We start from the raw sequence: 20,106 nt of genomic DNA on the forward strand, positions 1-20,106 counted from the left end.
ATGTTCGTAAGGTTAAGAAATCAAAATGTACAGCAGCGTGAAGAGTGAAAGCTCCTGCTCCCTTTTGCATCTGTTCTCTCACCACCCAGTCGCCCCCTCAGGACTGCAACTTGGGAGTCCTTCAAGGTCTGTGTTAAAGACATACAACCAAATCAGTGAACATGCTTTTTTCTTCTTTTTTTTCCTCAGTACTGGGGATTAAACCCAGGGGTACTGTACCACTGAGCTATCTCCACAGTCCCCTCTGCATTTTATTTTGAGACAGGGTCTCACTAAGTTGCTGAGGCTGGCCTTGAACTTGTAATTAATCCTCCTGCCTCAGGCTCCCAAGTCACTGGGATTATATGTGTGCCACCAAGCCCCATGGTTGTTTCCAGTCTTCTGCTTTTCTGAACCATGTTGCCATGAGTTGCCTTGTTCAGGTGCTACCTCATAGCTGTGCGGTGAATATGTAGGATGAATTTCCTAGAAGGGGAATTTCTGGGTCAAAGGTATGGACTTTTGCACTTAAAAAAATGTTTTTTTTTCCTAACTGTTGATAGACCTTTATTTTATTCATTTATTTTTACGTGGTGCTGAAAATCGAACCTCGTGCTTCACATGTGGTAGGCAAGTTGCTCTACCACTGAGCCACAACTCCAGCCCGGGCTCTTGCACTTTTGATATATGACCTGATGACTATGTTGCCCTCCCAAGGAGGCTGTCTCCATTTGAGTTGCCCCTAGGAAAGATGAGCTTCAGCTCCTGCTCTCTCCCAGGCAGGATACTTTCAGACTTCTGGATGTTCAGTGAAGCTGGTGGGTTAAAAAAAGGTGAGATTGGGCTAGGGTGAAGCTCAGTGACAGGGTGCTCGCCATTGCCCAGCATGGGAGAGGACCTGGGTTTGAGCCTCAGCACTCCTAAATACAAAAGAAAACTAGAAAGCTGGGCACAGGGCTGGGGAGATAGCTCAGCTGATAGAGTGCTCGCCTTGCAAGCACAAGGCCCTGGGTTCAACCCCCAGCACCGCAAAAAAAAAAAAAGCTGGGCACAGTGGGGTATGCCTGTAATCCCAGCCTCCAAGGCCTGGAGGAGTGGGCTTAGGGTGGAGGAAAGCTTCAGCAATTTATAAAAACCCCATCTAAAATATGTATATATAATATATACATAAATATATATATAGATAGGTTTTTTTTTTTTAAAGAGGGATGCAGTTCAGTGGTAAAGTGCCCCTAAGTACCAGTTTAAAAAAAAAGTGGAATGTCTGGGTAGTTGTCATTTGTATTTGTTTCATACAGCTCCTTGGAGTCACTCCTTATAAGCAACCCTTCTTTGTAGGAACTGATCTGTACCACACTGCGGATGACCCTTCTAGAATCTTCTTTGATGATACTCCCTGAAATTTGTTGCTGGGGCTCTGTCATCAATTCCTGCACATGTCCTATTCTTGCTTCGGTTGTCTGGTCACCCAGTCTTTATTTTGGGGGCAGTGCTGTGTGGTGAACCCAGGGCCTTGCACATGGGTAGACCAGTGCTGTACCACAGAACTACTCCCCCGTCCCTGGCCACCTTTTTTGTGGTTTGGGGCTAGCTGATTCCCAGTTCGATCCACAAGACTTGTCACTTTGTTTTCCACTCTGCTTTTGGATGATTTTTCTGGGGGAAAGAGGGAACAGATGACTCTTGACCTCACAATGAAAATCCTCTGGTAATCTTACCCTGAAATAAAGAGGTATTATTATCACCCATTTTGCAGATGCAAACATTGAGGGTTAGCCTTGTTAGAAAGCACATCCCTGTCATACAATGGCTCCAGAACCTGCATTCTTATTAGTTATTCCCCTCTTAACCTATCATGTCTCCCATGCCTTAGCCTGCCCAGCTGTAAAGTCAAGAGACCTGTGACTGTAAATATATTAGAAGCCCAGAGTCCCTCGGATGCTCATAAAGAGGGGATGGAAGGCATGTGAGAAGTAATGGAGGGGGGGATCCTCTACCTTTTCTTCCACCAGAGAGAGCTCGAGCTTCACATTGGCATTGGCATCATGGACTTTTGTCTGAGGTTTATTTGGTGGAAAGCATAATGAATGGAACACAACACACAGAAGGAAAAAAAAAAAAAAGGAAAATTATTGTACAGTGTCAGAGGTAGCACGTCATGGCCCATGGGCTGCAAGTGGCCGGGTGACACATTTTGTTAGTTCTACAAAATTCATTGTAAAGTGTTTCATTAAAACTGAGCATGGTAGTTTGTATTTGTAGTTCCACCTGCTCCAGAGGCTGAGACAGGAAGACTCCTTGAATGCACTCAAACCCCATCTCAAAAAAAAAAAAAAAAAAAAAAACAGGAAAAGAAAAAGAAAAGAAGTGTGCACCTCTGGAATCTCACTGACACTGACAAAATCAAAGGTCTGGTGAACAGAGGGTTCATGTACCAGAATCAGGGCTGTGGTGTCACGGAGGGGTAGAGTGCTGGCCCAGCAAGCGCAAGGCCTTGGGTTCCATTCCCAGCACCACAAAAGAACACAGCAGATACACTGGGCAGCACGTCCTAGAAGCCGAACACCACCAGGAACCCAGAGGTACTGAATCTTAATGCTCCCCGCCTTTATCTTTTACTTTTACAGCCTGCATTTTGATTCATTGTACACAAATGGGGTACAACCTTTCATTTCTATGTTTGCATACAATGTAGATTCACACCATTGGCGTAATCATACATGTTCATAGGGTAATGATGTCTGTCTTTCCTTCCCCCACCCTGCCCTGCCCCCCACCTTTAAATATTTTTTTGGTGGGGGTACTGGGGATGAAACCCAGAAGTGCTTTACCACTGAGCTACATCCCCAGCCATTTTTCACTTTGAAATAAGTGTTTGTTGTTTTGTGTCTCATGCCCTTCACTCAACATTGTTCGGCTGGGCGTGGTAGGCAGGGAGAGGAGCTCTGGAGGAACTCTGGAGCATGAGGCAGGAGGATTGTAAATTCAAGGCCAGCCTCAGCAATTTAGCAAGACTCTGAGCAACTTAGTGAGACCCTGTCTCAAAAAAAAAAAAGGCTTGGGGATACAGCTCAGTGGTAAAGCACCCCTGATTTCGATCCCTAGTCCAAACAAACAACCACAAAACTACATTGTAGGTTTTGTTCACATCTTTCCTCATAAGCCATAATTCATTTATCCTCATTGATTTATAATGTTCCTTCGATGCATTCTACTGGTGACAGATATTTACATGGTTTCCAGGTTTGGGCCATCGTGAATCACTCTCGTACACATTCACCACACATAGTGGCGCACATGTGTACACGTTTTCATTGGAAACACAGCCAGGAGTAGAATGCTGTGTAAGAGCGTGTGCACACGCTCAGCTTTGGTAGACCTGGCACACAGATTTCCGGAGCTGTACCAATCGACCTCCCGTTTGAACTGGGGACTGAAACCCAGGGCCCCAACCCGTGCTCTACTGTTATAATTCTTGATTGGGAATCCCTTTTTTCTTCTAGCCCAGAAGCTAAGCCTTGAGGTTGGGAAGGAATCAGCCAGACACGAAAGTGGGGGTGAGGGTGACTGAAGAAGGTTCCAGGTCGAGGTGAGCCAACAGCATGAATTTAAGACTGGAGGTCAAAGGGGAGGACCAAAGAGGAGGACGCGTTCTCAGTGGGGCAGGACTGCCTACTGAGGGGACTTGGGAACGGATGGCCTGAGGACGAGAGCTGCCGTTTCCCAGGAAGACGGAGGTTACAAAGCCTGGGGCTCACTCTTCACGTGGAGGAGCGGCCCCTCTTCGGTGCCAGGAGCGCCCCGCTGAGATTCGCGGGAGAGCAACTCAAAGAAGTTCATTCCGATCGGAGGGAGAGTGAGGAGGTTGGGGGAAGGGGCGTGGGGTCTCGATGTCCCACTGTCATGTAAATATCCCCTCCCGGCGGGGCGGCTGCAGGGCTGGTTTAAAGCCCCTGCAGCCGGGGCCACCGGCTCTCTGCACTTCTCCCTGGTGAGCCGCGAGACCGCAGCCTGCTCCTGGCTTCCCTCACAGGATGGCCCCCAAGCGCCAGTCTTCGCTCCAGTCTCAAACGAAGAAACCCAAACTGCCTCCTGCCCCACGGCAGGCGGATTCATCAGCCTCTCCCGGCTTGCCGAAGGGTGGTAAGTCCCTAAACGACATTTTATTGGAGATTTAAGGGATTTACAAGAATTGACTGTGATTTTTTTTTTCCCCCTCCAATCTTCCTTGAGGTGTGACCCCAAGCTCCCTTGAAGGGTTTTAATAAGGGGTAGGTGGATTAAGTTGATGTGGAGGAAGAAACAAGGCACAGGACTGGGATTCAGGAGCACCAGGGAGCTCATCCCTGCCCTCAGCCCAACGCCAATGCTGTGCTAGTCTCCCCAACTTCTCCACTCCCGCCTGTAGGGCTCCTTGTCTTAGCAAGTGGCACCACCAACCAGGCTGCAGCCTCTCCACCACTCCACCCCCAGCCAGATTCCCCTGCTTTGGCAGTCCAGTCTCTACCATCCCCTCAGATTTGTCCACCTCTGTTTCTTGGTGTTGCCACTGGCCCACAACTCTGGCCTGAATTACTGCCTCTTCCTGCTCCCAGCTTCCTCTTCTCCCATCCCGCCCTAGCAAGGCCAGTCGTGTGACCGACTCCAGGCTTAACTCCCATTTGCCCTCCAGATATGCACTAATACTTCTGGGGCCCTACCCCAAGGTCCCTGCCCACCACACCAGGTTTATGCTCCCGACACCACGTGGAGGCCGAGCTCTGGTACCTTTAGCTTCTCTTCAATTCCAGGGGCTCCATTTCCTCACCTTGGGCCTGGGTACCTTCCATCCCTCTGCCAGGATCACTCTCTTACCTGTGCACAGCCCCCACAAGGGGGCTCTCTCTCAGCTCTGGGGAAAAGTCATTTCTTGCAGGCATCATCCTCCGAGCCCCAGCTCCTTTGCCTCAGGAGCCCCCTTTGTACCGCAGCACCTAGAATCACCCCATCCTGGCCCTTGCATCATTACATCGCAATCCTTGGTTTTATGTCCGCTCCCCATTCTTGCTGGTTTAACTTTGAGATGAGAGTTGAGTTTCTCAGACACAGAACCTAAACGAAGAGTTGACTCTTGTACCGGTTAGTTTTTCTTATATAGCAGGCTTTCTCTGGCTGGGTCTGGACAGGTCCAAGGCAGGAAAGCAGACGGGAAACATCCACTTGGCTGAGGGCTCACCCTACTCATGGAAGGAGCACTGGATGCAGTGATGTGTCTCAGTGCTCCTGTGGACCTGTTGATTGACTTTACTGGGTCTCAGTCCCTGGCCTTTCCAATGGGATGCAGAGACCTTTCAGCTGACGTCCTAGTGTGGCACTGTCAGGGTGTGAAACCTATCTTGTTAGGTAGGTGACTTAATCAGTGCTTATTCCTTTTTCGGTAAAATGGGTTCAGTAGTTCCTATTTCTCATGCCCGCTGGGACTTATATCTAAGTAAATCATTTAAGACAGCTGCTGGTGCACAAACGCTGCTCAGATGGGAGGAAAGTCCTTCCCACTGTGAGCAGAAAAATGAGGGTGACTTTTCCTGGTTTTCTTCTATTAGTTTCTGGGAGAAAAAAACAAGACCAGAGGGATGGAGGGTGCGACCTCAGTCCCTCTGAGGTTCTGCCACTTAGTGTGCATGGGTGGCCCACCAGGCTCTGAACGGAGCGCTCCTCTACCTGCTCAGTCCTTTTGACAGCAGAAGCATGTGCTGGGGATCCGCACTGTACAGATCAGAAAAATACAGAAATGTGGGGAGCGCCGTTCAAGGCCATCCTGGCTAAGATTTCAGAGGCAGCATCCCTGTGTTCCAGTCATACTGGCTGTGCTGTTCACTCCTCTTCCAAGAGCTCAGAGGTGGGGCGGAGGGAGGAATACTGAGAGTGAGGTGAGAAGCCAAGCAGAGAATGCAGAGCTGCTGGTGTTGGAGAAGGGGAGACACAATGCCCAGAGTGCTGAATTATCTCTGGCTGTGCCCATGCCCCTCCCTTGTTTACTGAAACTCTTGTTCTTTTGCTTTTTCTTTCTCTTCCACTTCCTAGTGTGCTCCTGGCATTCAGCTTGAGAAGTGCTGTGGGGAAAGGTCAGGAAGAGGAAGGCTCTAGGCACTATTGGGAGGGTGGGTAAGGAGCAGCCAAGCCCATTGTCTAATCTAAAAGCACTGCAAGGTTCCCTGGGCCCCCTGGGTATCCTTGGGAAACAGGTGGATCAGTCACTTGGGAGATGCTGTGGGTCAATGGTACCAACCCATGGAGCAGGCTTTGTAGATGAAAATAGCAGCAGTGTTATTCAGACCAAGTGTCATCCCAGTAGTGGCCCAAGAAGTAAGTGTAGTAGGCTGTGACTTGCAGACTTACCTGGGGGGGGGGGGGGGAGAAAATCAGAGTCATATCACCTTCTGTGTGGAGGTGTGTAGCAGGTCATGATGTCGAATGTACATCTTATTGTAGGTCACGTTAAAAAACGGAGGGGAGCTAGTGTTGTAGCTCAGTCGTAGAGCACTTGCCTAGCATGTGTGAGGCACTGGGTTCAATCCTCAGCACCACATAAAAAAATAAATAAAATGAAGTTATAAAGAAAACAAACAAACAAAAACCCCGAGGGGCCAGGCTCAGTGGTGCACATCTGTAATCTCAATGACTCAGGAGGCTGAGGTAGGAGGATTGCAAGTTCAAGGCCAGCCTGGGCACTTGGCAACACCTTGTTTCAAAATAAAAAATAAAAAAGGGCTGGGAATGTAGCTCAGTGGTAGAGTGCCCCTGGGTTCAATCCCCAGTACTGGGGAAAAGAAAAAGAAAAGTCAGGGGGGGCATGGGTGGGGGAAGGAAGGAAGAGAAACACTGTTTTAGAGCAAGGGCTTTGTCATTTGCTAACTTGGTTTAAAATTTTGGTTCTGCCACTTGGGTCAAAGTTTAGTTTGGGACTAGGGAAGTAGCTTAGTGATAGAGTGCTTGCCCAGTGTGCATGGGGCCCTGGGTTCCTTCCAGCACCACAAAAAGGGGAAAAAAAGTTTATCTGTGAAATGGGAACATTAAAATTTATCTTGTATTTTGTGAGGATTAAGTGAAAAATGCACGTAATTATCACAGCCCGTGACCCGTGGTAGATGCTCAAGTGATGTGGCAGAGTAGAGCCTGCTCACAAGTAAGTCATGGATTTTTTTTTGCAACTCGATGACATCACAGCACTGGCTTGAAATTGGTCATGGTGAAACTACATCACTGAAATCAACAAGTGCTATAAATCAGGGGGTTTCTTTTTGTTTTATCTTTTCCCCTGGGAGCTAGTTGTTAGACATTTACCAATTTGTCCTTGGTGCTAATAATTCTCCCTTTACTTTGTGGTACAAGGGATTGAACCCAGGGGTGCTTTACCACTGAGTTATATCCCCATCCCTTATTCGTTTTTTTGTTATTTAGAGTCTCCCTAAATTGCTGAGGTTGGCCTCAAATTTGCGGTCCTCCTGTCTCAATCGGGAATAGCTGGGTAATCCCAGGCTTGCGCCACTCGACCTGGCTCAAAAAACTTCAAACTTTAAAGAGACTTATCCAATTATGATAGATAAGAGTGGAGCTGGACTCAATTGAAAAAGGTTTAAGAGAGAAGGATACCATGAATTTCTGGGTTTGGAGGAGAGTTTCAAGAAGACATTTGTATTCTTTATCCATGGACCCTATTTTAATATTTATTGATCATCTACCACAGAGTACCTGGAACGTCAAAGGGACTTCTTGAGCTTTAAGAGCCGATAGTAAAAGTGCTGGAAGGCAAATAATCCAGTCCCAAATTCTGGTTACAAACACCTAGGGAGAAATGTTAGGCTTTTATTAGTCCCCTGTTGTTGACACACTGGAGAGAGAGCAGAGCTGGTAGTCCATCTGTCACCTGGAAAGCATTGTTTAAACTGGAATGCCTCCGCCCTACTTGGTGGTTCCAGGCTTTGCTTTTAGAGCGGACCTCTTAGCCCATCTCATCCTTAATGTGCAAGGAACTAACAGAGTACATCCCCTGGAGTGGAAGATGCGCGCTGTGCTGCGCTGCGGGAGGGGAACAGGAATTTGGTACTCGATATGGGTTCTTGACCAGCACTAGGTACCGAGTTGGCCCAAAAAGACCTGTTTGTGAATGTGGTACCTCCTTGCCTTCAGAGGGCTTCTACTTTACTGTGGCCCTGCCTAAGTATGACAGCAGACAACGTTTATAATTTCATAACAGAAACGGGTACTGACAGGGAAAGTGACGTGACTTGCCCCAGGCTATACGGCCTCCCTGGCAAGTGAGCTGAAACCCAGAAATGGCCCTGGGAGTGTACTGGACGGCTTCAGGTTTTTGCAAACTGGGTCCGGACAGAAGCTTCCCATCTGGAAAACGGGACGGAGGTGCCGTCTTCTCCCACGAAAAGGCGCCCAGATGCCCCAGCGGTGTCCCAGGACGCGTAATCGGGGCGGGTGATTTCCAGGCCCGGATGTGAAGCCAGACTACTACGAGGCCTGCACTTTCGGGGGTCTGCGAACACCCGCGTCAGCAGCCCGCGCCGCCCCGCGGAGAAGGGAAGCCGTTCCGCCACCACGTGACGCGCGGGCCGTGGGGGGACGCGCAGCCGGGCGAGGCCCCGCCCCTCGAGCCGCCGCGCGCCCGTCGCGCGCAAATGTCCCGGGTCGGGCTGGAGAAGGGGAAAGCGGGGGAGGGGAGCGCGGCGCGGGGGGCCGGCCCGTACGTCGCGGCGTTCCTTCCTCCCGCCTCTTCGCCAGGCCCTGTGTCTCCTCGCTGCGGCCCCGCCCCCTCGTCCCGGCGCCCCAGCCAATGGCGCGGCGGCGCGAGCCTCTCCGGTCGGGGGCGGGGCGTGCGCGCGGGCCTGGCGCGCCTGCGCTCTGCCGCCCGCCCCTCGCCGTGAGGAGGAGGTGGAGGAGGAGGCGGCTCGGGGAGAACGAGCAGCGAGCCGGAGCGCGGAGCGCCAGTGAGGGAGCCCAGCCGTCCACCGCCGCCTCCCCTCCGCGAGCAGGAGCCCCGGCCGGGGCCCGGCACGCCGCCCCCGCCCCTCCCTCGTCGTCAGGCCGCGAGGGCAGCGCGAGCGAGCGAGGGGGAGGGCGAGCGAGCGAGCGCCGGGAGGAGGCGGCCGGACCGAGCGGGCGCCCGCGCGTGTGGCGTGAGGGGAAGCCGCCTGCCCGCCCCCTTCGCCTTCCCTTCTCTCCCCCTCCCCGCTCCCCCCCCGACCGCGGAGCAGCACCATGTCGGCGCCGGCGGCCAAAGTCAGTAAAAAGGAGCTCAACTCCAACCACGACGGGGCCGACGAGACCTCAGGTGAGGAGCGGGCGAGGCGGGGGCCGGCCGCGCCGCCATCTTCGCCGCCCGCCCGGGCCGCGGCCGCCGGCGGGGCGCGGGGGGGCGCGCGGCCGGGCGGGGGCCGCGGGCTCGGCGCCCTTTTTTGTGCGCGGCGGGGCCGGGGGCCTGGGTGGCGCCGCGGCGGCGGGCGGCGCTGCGAGGCGGGGCGCTGCGGCCTGCTCGGCGCGGGCGGAGGAGACCCCCCCTTCTCCCCCCTCCCTCGCTCTCCTCCCCCTCCCTCCCTCCCGAGAAGCCTCTCTTTATTGTGCTCCGCCATGATGCCTCGCTCCCATCAGCCCGCCGCCGCCGCCGCCACATGGTGCGGCCGGACGCGGCCCCGCGCTCGGCCTCCCGCGCCGCAGCCCTTCCCGCGCGGCCCGCGGCGGCGCCCCCGGCGCCCCCACCCGGGGCCGGCCCCGGCGGCCCGGAGCCGCGAGCTGGGGCGGGGTGGGGGCTCGGGAGCACGCGGCGGGCCGCGCGCCGGGGCTGGGCCGGCGGAGGATGCTCCGGCCCGCCGGGGCTCACTCCCCACGTGGGGCGGCCACCCCGTGGCGCCGGCGTGCGGAGAAGCCCGGCGCGGCGGCCAGCGCGGGCAGGGTCTTTAACTGGGCTGTGGGACGCCCAGCCTCCGGCCGGCAGGCTCTCGCGGCAGGGGTCTGCGTTCCCGGGATGGTTACCGGAAATGAGCCGCGCGATCGGGCCCCTTCACGCCCACTTAGCTTCGTAGTGTTCGCAGTCGTTCCCGGACAAAAGGGCACCTACTAGGAGCACACCCCCTTTTCGATCTCTTCCTCCTGCGCCTCATAGTTCTCTGATCTCATACTTAGTCCCAGTAAGTGTACTCAAAATCGTGCGGGGCCGCGTGTGACACCGGTCCAACATGAATTGGGTTGGAGGAGTGAGGAAGGTCAGATTCGAATCCCGGGTTCATGTTCTAAGAAGGCAGAGTCGAGTGTTTTAAGACAGCGTGGTAGTTCTGACTTCCTTATCTTTATCGGTGTGTCTTGATGTCTTCGTTGTTATGGGTATTCTGAGCAGAAGCTTCCTGTAAAAAGTATTGGTACGATTGATCCACTGTAGTGTCCCAATTTATATTATCGACAAGGGTTAGTTCCATATACTAGTTAGCAGCTGCGTATAAATGTGATAACTAATACACACTAAGGAATTCTGAGTAAGACTGTTCCCTTACCATTCATAACTTCAGTGACTTGGATTCTGATCTTGTGATGGAATGCTTAAAAAGTGCTACAGTAAAACACTTTTTTCCTGAGTAACCTAGCAGATACCATGATTTGTGAATGGTCTCTTAAAATGTAAAAGTGATTTGTCAACTACATGTGTGAACACGTGGAGAGCATGCCTTGTAGTAGGCACTTTTTTAAAAACAGCTTAACTGTTTGCATATCATAGACTGTTTCTTAATGTCAGGAAAACTAGTTTGTCTTATTAGTGTTGAGTCTTATGCTCCCTTTTTTGCAGAAAAAGAACAACAAGAAGCAATTGAACATATTGATGAAGTACAAAATGAAATAGACAGGTAAAGTTTTTCTTAGAGAAGTTTTCTGAAACGCTTCTAATGCCCTGGTAATCATTGAAACTGGTCAGTTATTTCTATTCTCTAGTGAAGGGGAGCTCATTATGTCTTGGTTGGAAATGCTATGTAGAGTCAGTGTTATTTTTCATGAAATATTTGTATGATCACAGAAAGTTTTGGTGGTGAAAGTACATTGCCCCTGTAATGAATAGTTTTGCTTTTGAAGGCTACAAATTGTCCAAATAGTAATGTAGGACTTCAGATAGTTTAGAATTATGGCATCAGTGTTGCTCTAACTTGCCTCACAACTTTGTTACTTGGTTAGCAGTTTTTATTTAGAAATCATGCTTTAGAGAAGTAGATTTGGAGTTTGCCTGGAAATAGTAAAGGAATTAAGTATACAATGTTACCAGAATACTGAGTTTGGGCACTGTAAGAACTATTCCTTGTTGTTTGTTGATAAAGTTGCTATTGCAGTTTTAGCTGACCCTCTAACCATAAAGTAGGTGATTCAATTATTAAAAGTATATATTTTATGCAGTCCTAAGAAAAATTAAAATAAATACTCTGTAGTCTTCAACACTTTTTGTATTTGTTAAATAATGATCATCACCAGTGTCTTTTTTTTTTTTTTTTTTTTTGCTTCAGACTTAATGAACAAGCCAGTGAGGAGATATTGAAAGTAGAACAGAAATATAACAAACTCCGCCAACCATTTTTTCAGAAGAGGTCAGAATTGATCGCCAAAATCCCAAATTTTTGGGTAACAACATTTGTCAACCATCCACAAGGTATGTTTTGGGCAGATCACTATTAAAAGATAATGTAGGATGTTAGTTTATTGGAGTAGAGGAAGATTGGTGCGTGAGCAGTGAATGAAGAAAATTAGTTAATGTTTCCTATTTTTTACAGTATACTCTTGCAGTTTAATTGGTAAAAGATAGTGACCTCAGTGGCACTGAACATTTTGGCTTTCTCTTAGTAGGCTTATGAAGTCAAAAGTGCTCATTAGGGCCTGGGGTTGTAGCTCAATGGTAGACCTTTCCAGTAGCTTGTGTGAGGCACCAGATTCCATCCTCAGCACCACATAAAAATAAATAAATAAAATAAAGGTATTATGTCCCATCTACAACTAAAAAAATTACTCATTAAGCTTGGGAAAGCTTATAAGGGTTCAGTTGAGTGTTGTCAATGTTTGCCTCTTTAAACTTCAACTGACCTGTAATTTGCTGGTCTAGTGTCTGCACTGCTTGGGGAGGAAGATGAAGAGGCGCTGCATTATTTGACCAGAGTTGAAGTGACAGAATTTGAAGATATCAAATCAGGTTACAGAATAGATTTTGTAAGTATCTACTATTATGTTTGCCACTTTTGAAATTAGTTTGATCTTTATTGAGAAGACCTGTTTGTATTGATTTCTTAATTCCTTCAATCATTTATTACAGTATTTTGATGAAAATCCTTACTTCGAAAATAAAGTTCTCTCCAAAGAATTTCATCTGAATGAGAGTGGTGATCCATCTTCAAAGTCCACTGAAATCAAATGGAAATCTGGAAAGGTATGTGTTAAGGAGTTAATGGACAAAAATAACATCTTGTTTATTTTTGTTTCGTAGATCCACTTAACCTAGTACTTAGTGCTTTGGTAAAGTATTAAATGTCAACCCTTAAAATATAAAAATTCCAATGTGTTGGAGCCAAATACAATACCTTAGACCTCTCATTAGAGGTTGAAAGTTAAATTTCCACCCCCTGCATTGGTGATTGAGCTTTTCAAATGGCATGACATTCCCCAAAATCCGTTCATAAATTGGCTGTAAGATTTTCTACTGTGTTATTGCTGGTAGTTAAAGTGGCACTGATTTTTATGAAAAAGCTAAACTGTCTTTTCTGGAGGCCTGTGGGGGTTGAACTTGGGGCCACTCAACCACTAAGACATCCCCAGCCGTTTTTTGTATGTTTAGAGACAGGGTCTTAACCTCTGTTGCTTAGTGCCTTATTTTGCTGAGGTTGGCTTTGAACCGTTCATCCTCCTGCCTGAACCTCCTGAGCCCCTGGAATTATAGTCATGTGCCACCATACCCAGCTTGGGAAAGCAATCTTTGTAACCACTTTGCCTGCTGAACATTTTATGATTAATTGCTTTTAGACATTTAGTATTTATACTACACTGATGTTTGTGGTGTTCTCCTTTGGGGTATATCCTTTTTTAATTGTAGGGAGTTTAGGTGTTGTAGAGAACTAATACCAAAAGTTCTTTCTGTTTTCATTTTAGGATTTGACGAAACGTTCAAGTCAAACGCAGAATAAAGCCAGCAGGAAGAGGCAGCATGAAGAACCAGAGAGCTTCTTTACCTGGTTTACTGACCATTCTGATGCAGGTGCAGATGAATTAGGAGAGGTCATCAAAGACGATATTTGGCCAAATCCATTGCAGTACTACTTGGTGAGATGATTGTTCATTTACTCAAAATGGTACTTGTCTCTTGTGGAAAAAAATTAGTTCTTAAATTAACTTTTTTTTTTTTTTTTTTTTTTTTAAGGTTCCTGATATGGATGATGAAGAAGGGGAAGGAGAAGAAGATGATGATGATGATGAAGAAGAAGAAGGATTGGAAGATATTGATGAAGAAGGGGATGAGGATGAAGGTGAAGAGGATGAAGATGATGATGAAGGGGAGGAAGGAGAGGTAAAATAAAGTTTGGATAAACCCCAAAAGATAATGTACAAAGATTTCACTGGGGGGGGGAGGGGTATATACTATGATAGAACTGACCTGACACCAAGTGGGAGGATTTTGGGGGAAGATAAGCTATTTCATTGTCTAAGAACTGGAAATGTGGTGTTTCTTTTTCCTTTTTTTGGTACTAGGAGTTGAACCTAGGGGTGCTTAACCAGTGAGCCCCATCATCTGCTCTTTGTATTCTTTTATTTTGAGGCAGGGCCTTGCTAAGTTGCTTAGGACCTCATGTTGCTGACATTGGCTTTCACTTCTGTGATTCTTCTGCTTCAGTCTCCCAAGGCATGGGGATTACAGGTGTGTGCCACTGCACCTGGTAAACTGGAAATGTTTGCTGGGCTTATTAGTGATTTAACTGGGTCATCTTTTCTGGTTCATTTTTTGTGACCATAGAAGCCTGTCTTTCCCTCCAGTCTCAGTGGCACACACCTGTAATCCCAGCTACTGGGAAGACTGACACAGGAGGGTCTCAAGTTCAAAGCCATCCTCAGCAACTTAGCAAGGCCCTAAGCAACTCAGTGAGACCTTTGTCTCTAAAGAAAATACAAAATAGGGCTGGGGTTGTAGCTCAGTAGTTGAGTGCCCCTGGGTTCAATCCCTAGTACCAAAAAAAATTTAAAAAATCTGTATTTCCCTCCTAGCCAAGCCAGTACTTAATGAAGCAATGTGGGTTGTATAGCTGGTCAGGTATGGAAGAATCTTTCAAATAAGAAAGGGCTTTCTTTTTTGTGTGTTTGAGACAAACTGTAGAACCCCCTATCCCTTGCTAAATTGGTGCTGGAAATAGAATTTGCATGCTAGGCTAGAGTTCTGCTGAGGTACATCCTCAAGTGTAAACTATAGAATTTTTAAATGGTTAAATTGAGGTAGTTGGTTATATTTGGATTGTTTGGTCTGAAATGTAGCCAGTGATTTGGTTTGTTCTGGGAAGTTGTTTTTCGAAACAATATCTGAGTCTTTAGACCTTGATTTAATGCAGATTGATAATACAGGTTCAGAAAATTGGGTGGTACCCAGAGTATACTGTCCTTTTGTTCCATGTGGTCCATTATGGTCTGTAGGAAAGTTAGTGGACTTAGAATTAGCTCTCAAAATTAACTGCCCACTTTTTCTTTCAGGAGGATGAAGGAGAAGATGACTAATTGAACACTGATGGATTCCAACCTTTTTTTTTTTCTTTGTTGTTTTCTTTTTCTTTCTTTTTTTTTTTTTTTTTTTTTCTTTTAATTCAGTCCCTGGGAGCAAGTTGCAGTTTTTTTTTTTTTTTTTTCCCCCCCCTTCCTTTCTTTCCCCCCTCCCCCCCTTGTGCTCAGTCACCCTGTTCTTGAGGTCTCTTTTCTCAAACCATGGTTCTCAACTTATTTTGGGGGGAAGTACCTTGAGCAGAGTATAATGGGAAAAGAATCTACACCCTTCTGTTCTGAATTCATTTTTATCCCTTCCTGTCTCAAAACAAACTGTATGGAATCAACACCACCGTGCTCTGTGGGAAAAAAGAAAAACCTTCTGCTCCCTTCACTCTGCTGGAAGCTGGAGGGTGCTAGGCCCCTGTGTAGTAGTGCATAGAATTCTAGCTTTTTTCCTCCTTTCTCTGTATATTGGGCTCAGAGATTACACTGTGTCTCTATGTGAATATGGACAGTTAGCAATTACCAACATGTATCTGTCTACTTTTTCTTGTTTAAAAAAAGAAAAAAAAAACTTAAAAAAATGGGGTTATAGAAGGTCAGCAAAGGGTGGGTTTGAGATGTTTGGGTGGGTTAAGTGGGCATTTTGACAACATGGCTTCTCCTTTGGCATGTTTAATTGTGATGTTAACGGACATCCTTGCAGTTTAAGATGACACTTTTAAAATAAAATTCTCTCCTAATGATGACTTGAGCCCTGCCACTCAATGAGAGAATCAGCAGAACCTGTAGGATCTTATTTGGAATTGACATTCTCTATTGTAATTTTGTTTGTTTATTTTTAAATTTTCTTTTTGTTTTCACTGGAAAGGAAAGATGATGCTCAGTTTTAAACGTTAAAAGTGTACAAGTTGCTTTGTTACAATAAAACTAAATGTGTACACAAAGGATTTGATGCTTTTCTCTCAGAATAGATATACTTTTAATATGACCTTCCAAGTTTGACTTGTATAATAACATCTTCGTCAAACTTTGTCACCCTAACTTCGTATTTTTTGATACGCACTTTGCAGGATGACCTCAGGGCAATGTGGATTGAGTAAAGGGATTTGAATCAATGTCTTAATGTCTCCGTAGCTGGGAAACATGGGTACAATTTACTATTGGTTTCTGAAAATATACATGTCATTTGGGATACTAGAAACTCAAAACTGAGTTCTGAGTTATACCCTTGATTTTTATCTCAAATTGGCAGTTTTTAAAGTGGGCCTTCATTTACCTGGATATAGTAGCGCTTGCTGCCACCATCAAACAGACCTGGTGCTCTAATGTCAAGTTGTACGTGGGACAGTTCCTGGCATGTCTTCATTGGCTCTATAAAGTGAGGCCAAGAAGATGGGCTCTCAGAGTAAGAAGTCCGTGCTGGTGGTCAGGAAGACGTTTTTTGTCTCTTAAGTCCCAGGTATCTGGCATAAATCTCCATCGTCAATGTGTGGATCTGGGTGGGATGATGGACTCTGCTCTGTCTGCTCAATGCTGCTGTGCAGAGAGTAGCATTTTGAAAAGCTACCTAATGCATAAGCTTTTTAATGCTGTAAAATATAGCTGAAATTAAATGCCACTTTTTCAGAGGTGAATTAATGGACAGCCTGGTCAAATTCAAAGCTTTTTGTTGTATAAAACTTTATATATGGAACTATTCCATCAATAGGCAAAGTGTAACCAAAACCTGTCTAGATGGATAGTATGTAATTTCTGCACAGGTCTCTGTTTAGTAAATACATCACTGTATACCGGTCAGGAATCTTGCTCCAATAAAGGAACATAAAGATTTTTTTTGGACTGGGGTCATTCTCCTTGTTTTGTAGAAAAACGTTGCTTTCTTTGGATTGGATAATGTATTCTTAGTGACTGGGGTGGGGGAATGGACTGCTCAAATAGTTTAGCAGTAATTATACCATAGGTAATATCTATATATAAAGGATGGAGCTAGTTGGCACAAAATGTATGAACAGATTTTTTTAAATGGGATCTGTTTTTGCCCATGCTGGTCTTGAACTGATGCACACAACTGGTCTTCCTGCCTCAGCTTCCCAAGTAGCTGACTTGTATAATAACAGCTGTGTTACTGTGCCTAGCTCAGACAAATTAAATGTAATTACATCATAATTTGGCATTTTTTATGTTGAAGTCTTAAAATTGACTCATAAAAGTTCTGTAATTTGTATTACTACTTCAGCCTCTGATAGTGTTTCATGAAAATTATAGCTTGCCACAACTGGTTTTATGTACATGTGAGATTCTAGCTTTATTTTATATATATATATATATATATATATATATATATATATATACATACACACACACATACATATGCATACATACATACACCTTTCCACTGGAGATTGAACCCCAGGAGTATTTTACTATTGAGCTTTTTTCCAGTGCTTGGATTTTGGCTTTTGGTTTTTGTTTTGAGGCAGGGTCTTGCTAAGTTATGAAGGCTATTATTCTTGTGATCCTCCTGGTTCAGTCTCCTGGAGTTGCTGGAATTGCAAGTGTACCCCTGCCCCAGCTTGCTTGTTTGTTTATAACGTGGTGCTGAGGATTGAACCCAGTGCCTCATGCTAGTTAAGTGCTTTACCACTGAGCCACAACCCCAGGCCTAATTTTTATTTTGGAAGATGGGATCTCTTTTTCCTAGGCTGACCTGAATTATTAACTGGTGCTGTGGGCATGAGCCATTGTGCCCAGCTATAATGTTTCTTTATGGATATGTATCAAAAGTTGGGGTTCCTTTAATAGTTTGCTTCTCTAGTGACTCCCTGTATCTGCAAATGTTACAAGAGTACTAAGCTGTGAGGAAGCAAAAGAGCAATCTTTGGTTCCTGAACATTCCTAGCGTACCATTGTACTTGGGCCATGTTACGAGAGGGATTCTGGTGTGTATGGGAAAGGTTTAGAGGTATGAGTACTCTTGCTCGAGGACAGAGTAAGTTGCCTGTTTTAGTACTTTACATCTTTGCTGGGTGTTGTGCATTTTCAAACCTATGCCATACTTGGCTTAGGAGGGGCATTTGCATGAATTGGGATAGAGGACAGCAGCTTGCAAGGTATGTGTACATTGTTTGAAAACCTGAAGGAATGCTGGGCTGGGGTTGTGGCTTAGTGGTTGAGCACTGGCCTAGCATGTGTGAAGTTTGATTCTTGGCACCACAAAAATAAATAAAGGTATTGTGACCACCTATAACTAAAATTAAAAACAAAAAACCTTAGGGAATGCAGTTTAAGATTCCTATAGTTAAAGATGACTTTTTTTTTTTTTTTTTTTTTTTTAATCTCCATTGATTTTAAAAATATGTAACTTGTTCCCTGACCTCCCTCAATAAGCTTGCTTGCTTCTGCCTCAGCCTGAGTTGCTGGGATTAACAGGTGAGTGCCACCATGTCCAGCTAACGTGCAGAGTTTAAATGATCCACAAAGTACCTAGGTACTGTGTTTGGCTGACAATTTTACTTTATATCCAATCCACCTATATTCACATGTTAGCTGCATGGTTTCTAAAAGAAATTTGAACCATAGGGATATTGGGAGTCTTATAAGTGTCGAGACTCCTAATTGTGCATCTGGATTCATTTTAGTAACAACTAGTTTAATAGTTTAACTTAGTTCCCCCCCAAATTGTTCTTCCCCCCTCTTAGATTTTTGCTATGAACCTTTTACAAGTGTCACCGTAATGCAGTTCTGTTACGAAGCGAAGACACAATTGAAAATAATTCTTTTGTGGGCCTCAAACATGGAAGTATTCTACCTATGGGCCACATTCCCAGCCCAAGTTGAGTGAATACTATTCATTTTCCAGAGTCTGCCCCACCCCAGCAATGATCATTCTCGTTAGAATGTGACTGTTATTACAAGTTTATTTTTTCATAGGTCTGAGGAAAAGGACTAGTGATTAGAACAAGAATGGTGGCATGGACTTTTAAAGTGGAGGGTGTGTGTCAACTTGACTAGTTGGTGACATTGTGTACACAGTCTACCCAGAGACTAAATGCAGATGGTCTGCAGTGCTGAGCAGCATTAAGAATTATGCAGCCCAGGCCTTGGTTTCCCCAGCCTGGACCCATTAGAGGGATTCTGCTAGCCTGGACTGCTTCCCCTTCGAGTGAGGCAGTGAAGGAAATACTTAACAGCAAAAGTAGAAAGCGATTTCAGCTTCCTGGGTGCACAGTGGATGCCTTCCTATGTAGGGTTATGTGAATAGATTACTTATTTGACTTCCAGTAGTGGCAATTCACCCAACAAGTCTAATGTGTATTTTTTAGTGTTAACTGACTGAACTGATTGCACCTTTAGGGAACTCAAAAAGAGAAGAGCTTTGCTAGTTTGTGAGTTTTTTTTTTTTTTTTTTTTAATGCAGTCAGCTGAGGTCTTTATTTTTTTTTTTACTTCAAAAGATGAATGATAACATTCAGACTACTATGTTATGGTCATAGAACTTGGAAGTCTGAGGTGAGAAGATCTCTTGAGTAAAGGAGTTTGAGACATGCCTGGGCAACAGGGAGTTTCCTGTCTTTAAAAAAAAAAAAAAAAAAAGCCTACTGTGTGTCTTAGTGTCTAGCCCTCAAAAATTCCTTTGTGTAAATATGTCAGTCATTCTGATTGTGAGATCTAGGCATTCTCACTGAACCAAGCTACCTCTGCTTACACTGATACACTTCACACACACACACACAAACACAAACACACCCATTGCAGAACATATCCAGGACTCCCTGGCTAGTCAATTTCACTTTTTTCCCCCAGTTCATTATGAGGGAGATGATCAGTGCAAATTAAAACAAGTGGTTTTCCTTCAATGAAAGCACTGGAGGGCGCATAGTCCAAGTTAGGGTCAATATTTGACCCTTCCCTGATAAGTACCTTCCAGTGAAGTCAGCATAAAGTGCTGGTAAGCACAGGATGCCAGGAAGTTGCCAACTATAGACCAGGCAGCAATAATCATCATCTCCAAGGCACCTCACGTAGTAGTTAATCTGCTGAGATAGTGGCTATTTTTCGAGGTACAAATGTCTTTTCTCTGGATAGATGGACTTTTCAGGACAAAGAAGAGTGACTGGCTTAACCAGCAAGCTCATTCATGTTAACCGATGTACCCGAGAGAAGTTTTGTTTCATTTGTAATTTGCCATAATTTGGGTGAGACTTGGCTTTTTACTCACGTATATGTTCTCATAATGACTTTTTTTTTTTTTTTTTGGAGGGGTACCAGGGATTGAACCCAGGGCATTTAACCGTTGAACCACATCCCCAGCCCTTTTTATTTATTTTAAATATTAATATATATGTATATATCATATATAAATATTAATATATATTA

At 45.8% G+C, this 20,106-nt stretch overlaps 1 protein-coding gene and 1 long non-coding RNA gene across 2 annotated transcripts; both read left to right on the plus strand.

The window, feature by feature from the left end:
• Positions 1 to 2,377: 2,377 nt before the first annotated feature.
• LOC306645527 lies at positions 2,378 to 5,311 on the plus strand. The gene is made up of 4 exons (XR_013759681.1): positions 2,378 to 2,561; positions 3,483 to 3,835; positions 4,013 to 4,122; positions 5,145 to 5,311. It is a non-coding gene; the product is annotated as an uncharacterized lncRNA (long non-coding RNA).
• A 3,557-nt stretch (positions 5,312 to 8,868) lies between these two features.
• On the plus strand, positions 8,869 to 16,574 carry SET (SET nuclear proto-oncogene). Its single transcript, XM_079113442.1, has 8 exons — positions 8,869 to 9,301; positions 10,805 to 10,862; positions 11,508 to 11,650; positions 12,098 to 12,201; positions 12,305 to 12,418; positions 13,135 to 13,305; positions 13,403 to 13,549; positions 14,719 to 16,574. Exons 1-8 carry the CDS (start codon positions 9,229 to 9,231, stop codon positions 14,740 to 14,742), a joined length of 834 nt encoding a protein of 277 aa, XP_078969568.1. The 5' UTR covers positions 8,869 to 9,228; the 3' UTR covers positions 14,743 to 16,574.
• The last annotated feature ends 3,532 nt before the right edge of the window (positions 16,575 to 20,106 follow it).

The sequence above is a fragment of the Sciurus vulgaris genome, assembly GCF_902686455.1.
Source record: "Sciurus vulgaris genome assembly, chromosome: 15".
NCBI classification, from domain to species: Eukaryota; Metazoa; Chordata; class Mammalia; order Rodentia; family Sciuridae; genus Sciurus; species Sciurus vulgaris.

Excerpts from the sequence above, each read along its gene's own strand:
- SET (XM_079113442.1), top strand. The coding sequence starts at position 9,229 with ATGTCGGCGCCGGCGGCCAAAGTCAGTAAAAAGGAGCTCAACTCCAAC. Across the intron at positions 11,651-12,097 it reads ATTTGTCAACCATCCACAAG|TGTCTGCACTGCTTGGGGAG; the intron begins GTATGTTTTGGG and ends TTGCTGGTCTAG. Across the intron at positions 13,550-14,718 it reads ATGAAGGGGAGGAAGGAGAG|GAGGATGAAGGAGAAGATGA; the intron begins GTAAAATAAAGT and ends TTTTTCTTTCAG.